This window comes from Cucumis sativus, chromosome 6 (assembly GCF_000004075.3).
Source record: "Cucumis sativus cultivar 9930 chromosome 6, Cucumber_9930_V3, whole genome shotgun sequence".
In the NCBI taxonomy this organism is placed as follows: Eukaryota; Viridiplantae; Streptophyta; class Magnoliopsida; order Cucurbitales; family Cucurbitaceae; genus Cucumis; species Cucumis sativus.
Genome location: NC_026660.2, coordinates 15153975 through 15158354, shown reverse-complemented (window position 1 = coordinate 15158354; position 4380 = coordinate 15153975). Strand labels below are relative to the sequence as shown.

Genomic DNA, 4380 nt, shown 5'->3' with positions numbered 1-4380 from the left:
ACACTACGAATTTGCACCCAAAACAAAGGGGAAAAAAAGGTGGTTTCTAAGCCTTTTCTTTTTATCTTTTTTGTTTGCTCTTCTCTTCCCATTGTTGGTGGAATTTAGATGATGTCTTTTCTCAATACAAATGATTTGACAAGCATTTTCAGAAACACAAAGGTATTCCACTAACCACTTTACCGCAGTTTTAACCTTTATTTGTTTACACATTAGAACTCTATGGAGCATTTCATCGAACACTTTCAACGCATATACCAATTGCCTTCCACAAAACTCCACCTTATTTTGAAATCCCAACGTGGGTTTTCATAATACCTTATAAAAACTTTATTTTTCTTTCTATATTAAAGAAAAAAGATCTCAATGTATAGTGGGTTGTTTTTCCCTTTTGTTTTTTTATTTCTAAAAGAATACTAGAGACAGACAGGAAGAAGTTGATCGACCCTTGGGTTCGAAAGAGGCGTTTTTGAAAGCTACATCAACATATCAATCGCTTACTTTGATTATTTTTGGTGTTAATGGCTTACATCATATGCATAAGGTTACTTATCACTAATAAATAAAAAACCCCACCTCACTTCCATTGGTGGCTCTCCCTCCATTACATTACATTACACGTACGGTCAGGATTCAAAACTCCTTCATAAAGTAAAGTCACTTACTTGAGATTGTGATGCTATAAATATTAGTTGAATACACTCAAAGTCTCCATGAGTTGGTGAGCTGAGAGAGAAAAAAAGAAGAAAAGAAAAAAAAAAATGGTTGAAGGACAGGAAATCAGAAAGGGTCCATGGACAGAACAAGAAGACATTCAGCTGATATGCTTTGTGGGCTTATTTGGAGATCGAAGATGGGATTTCATTGCAAAAGTTTCAGGTTTGAAGGTGGCGGGAGACAGTTGATAGGTAGGCTAAACTGAAGATTTTATCTTTTTTTCAAAGGACTCTGTTTTGATTACTTTTGGATTTTGGGAAATTTTGTGGAATTTTTGTTGTAGGATTGAATAGAACAGGCAAAAGCTGTAGGCTGAGATGGGTTAATTATCTTCATCCTGGTCTTAAGAGAGGAAAGATGACTACTCAAGAAGAAAGACTTGTGCTTGAACTTCACGCCAAATGGGGAAACAGGTTCATCTCTACAAACTTCATAGATTCTTAAGTCTAAACTTCTGAACCATTTGATCTCTAAATTCCTCTTGTTTTGTTTCAATATCAGATGGTCCAAAATTGCTAGAAAATTACCAGGTAGAACTGATAATGAAATCAAGAACTACTGGAGAACCCATATGAGGAAAAAAGCACAAGAGAAAAGAAGGGGTTTATCTGCATCTTCTTCTTCATCATCGTCATCATCATCATCATCAATTTCTTCTTCATCTTCTTCCTTCAACAACCCAGCAAAGGAATTTCCTGCAGATACAGGACCAGTGAAGTTTTTTGATTCAGGTGGGTCTGAAATATCAGCTTCATCTTCAACAAAGAAGAAGATTGAAGAGAACAAAGAAGTGGGTGGTGATCAAAATGGATACACCATGGATGATATATGGAAAGATATTGAGGTATCAAATCATGAGAGTTTGATTATGAATCAAGATGTGTATAGTGAAGACAATAACTTTTCTTGTCCTGCTTTGAATTCTGCTGCTTCTTCATGGGAGGATTATTGCTGTGGGGATTCACTGTGGAAGATGGAGGAAGAAGAAAGCAAGCTAATATTCTCTGGGTGGCCATGTCTTGGCTTAGCTCAGCCTAATCAGAATTTTTTCTATTGAATTTTGTGTATAAATATGTAGTGATTACTTCTGTTGTCGTCTAAGTTCACTAATGCATTTGTAAGTTAATGTGCTTTTTTAGCTGTGTTTTTGTTCATACAAACTAAGTTAAAGAATAATGGAAAGTGATGGATTTAGATCCATTTTTCTACTTCTGTGATGTGATTAAGTTTTGAATAAAAACTTTTGATGGCTGTTCGTTTCTATCTTCTAAATAAAAGCAATAGAGTATATATAAATAACAGAGAAAGAGAAAGAGAAAAGATGAAGATAAAGATAAAAAGTGGTTAAGTTAAAAACAAAAGGCGGCATTTGCTTTTTGGGTTTTTCTAAGGCTGATTTATAAATTATATCTTGTTAGCTGGACAGTTCCATTAACACCATTATCAATTCAACTCACCACCACCACATCCCTAATATATATATATATATCACTGGTTTAATTTACTCTACCTTTTCCAATTTATATATTGTCCCTCCAATACGTAAACTTTTCTAATATTTAATACCTTCCTAAACTTTTAATTTTGCTTATGATAATTTATAAAAACTTTTAACTTTCCATCTGATTCATCTTTGATATGTTCATTTTTTAACACGTAAAAGGACATAAAATTGGAATTGTAGAATTATGTCCCATGGAACTATAACATTTTAACGTTATGTTTAATAGACATATTAAAAAAATGTCAAAAAGATCAAAGACTTATTCTAAGCAAAACTAAAAATCTAATAGACACATAATCAAAAGTATCAGTTGGACATTTTTTTAAAATTTAAAAGATCCACTAAACTTATATATAACACACAAATACAAAATGTTAAAATGTTATTTTACCCAAAAAATTCAAGTTGAGTTAGAAGATGGAAGGAAGTAAAGGGTAGGACAGATGAATTAATTTTTGCATCTCATAAAAATATGATAAGTGGAAGAGCATATTCAACAGTATGATACACTTTGATGCCTTCCAAAAAAGACCAATGTATCCAACAAACATGTCAAAAGACAAACAGCAATGATAATAATAACAAATAGTATCTATCATCCTTCTCAAAAGAAAGTATCTCCCAATTATTATATAGAAGAAACAAAATAATTGATGTGTTGTGAGTTAATTTTTAACATTAAAGAAGAGGGTGAAAAAAAAAAGTCCATTTGGACATCAGGTCTTGCTACTTTAATTAGCATGTTTGCTAGCTCTAGGAAGAGTTGACCAAACCCCTACCTCACCAACCACTCAAGCATGCCATAAACAGTTGTTTAAAGCTCATACCATCTTTGCCTTCCAATTAACCACAGACAAACTAGCTAGAAAACCATTTTAGATCGATAAGACACGACACAAGACACAAGACACAAGAGTTAGTGTTATCACTAGGGTACTAAGTTAAATATAGTCACATCAAAGAGTCAATATGTTAATTATTTTTATCAATAAAATTGATCTCATACGTGATCGACGTTTAACATGTGTTTTACTTACAACAACAATAGTAAACTTGAAGTGACTGAAATAAAAAAGATACGTCTTGTAGCGTAGATATATCTTTTTGTGCGATAAAAGCATGCTGTAGTTTGATGCTTGATGAGTCTAATCAAACAATATACAAATCCTAAAATTAGTATAGTTTGTAAGTAAAGGAACCTAAGTAATAAATCATGTACAAGAGAGCATGATTCTCAGCCACATTCCTAATGGACAGAGAGAAAAGTGGGGATGGGAATAATTCCTCACTTGACCAGTCAACAGGTTTAATTGGTTTCTTTGTGGATTAGAATGGTATATTTCAGGGGGAAAGAAATCCTAAATAATTCACATATATATGGCTAAGAACTAAGGACTAAGGAGGGAAGTGAATTTTATATTGAGAATCCGAAGTGGAAGTACTTATTCAGGAAAGACACCACAATATTATATCTTTTAGCAGCAATGAAATACAATTTTTTTCTTTAAAAAAAATGGATTTATGCATGTTACAATCCAATTTAGATTTTATTTTATGTTTTTAGATTAGGGAATATATTTTTTTGAAAGACAATATGAATTTTGATTTTTTTAACCGTAACTTTTTTTTGTTATTTAACTTGTGTAAATTTTGAAAACAACATTTTTGTGTTTTCTTGATATTCAGAATTTGAATTTTAAAATTTAAAAGGTAGAAATATATTAAATAAACATTAAAGAAAAATATTATATCATATTATAAACTCAATTCAATTCAATTTTTTTTAAATAAAATGAAATATGTATTATATATAAAATTAGGTTAAACTGTAAGTTTTTTATATATAATTTAGATAAAGTTAAAACATACAAATCAATTTCATATATAGTCTTGAATGGAGAGGGTAAATTTACCTTTACAAAAGTTTAATGTTTAAATTGAAATAAATCGACCAATTTACCTTTACAAAAGTTTAATGTTTAAATTGAAATAAATCGACCAAACTTCTAAAGTTTAGGGATATAAATAGATTTGGAACTATGGAGTAACCTGTTTTCTATTTTTATAGTATAATGTTTAGTATCATCTCTCCAAATAAAAAGAGTATGCTGTTATTACAAGAGAGTAAAACAATAATGAGTGGAAGAGACAGGATGGTT

At 31.0% G+C, this 4380-nt stretch overlaps 1 protein-coding gene across 2 annotated transcripts; it reads left to right on the top strand.

The window, feature by feature from the left end:
* The first annotated feature begins 410 nt into the window (after positions 1 to 410).
* Positions 411 to 1972, top strand: LOC101211775 (transcription factor MYB48). 2 transcript variants are annotated; one of them, XM_004148168.3, is made up of 3 exons: positions 411 to 879; positions 1001 to 1130; positions 1219 to 1972. In XM_004148168.3, the coding sequence occupies exons 1-3, from the start codon at positions 762 to 764 to the stop codon at positions 1772 to 1774; spliced, it is 804 nt and encodes a 267-aa protein (XP_004148216.1). In that variant the 5' UTR covers positions 411 to 761; the 3' UTR covers positions 1775 to 1972. The 2 variants fall into 2 exon arrangements, with proteins under 2 accessions (XP_004148216.1, XP_011657252.1); XM_011658950.2 differs by having other exon boundaries at positions 415 to 908.
* The last annotated feature ends 2408 nt before the right edge of the window (positions 1973 to 4380 follow it).

Bases quoted from the DNA above. Each gene is read 5' to 3' on its own strand.
- LOC101211775 (XM_004148168.3), top strand. From the start codon at position 762: ATGGTTGAAGGACAGGAAATCAGAAAGGGTCCATGGACAGAACAAGAA. The intron at 880-1,000 runs GTTTGAAGGTGG...TTTTTGTTGTAG, and splicing joins TTTCATTGCAAAAGTTTCAG to GATTGAATAGAACAGGCAAA. The intron at 1,131-1,218 runs GTTCATCTCTAC...TTTCAATATCAG, and splicing joins CACGCCAAATGGGGAAACAG to ATGGTCCAAAATTGCTAGAA.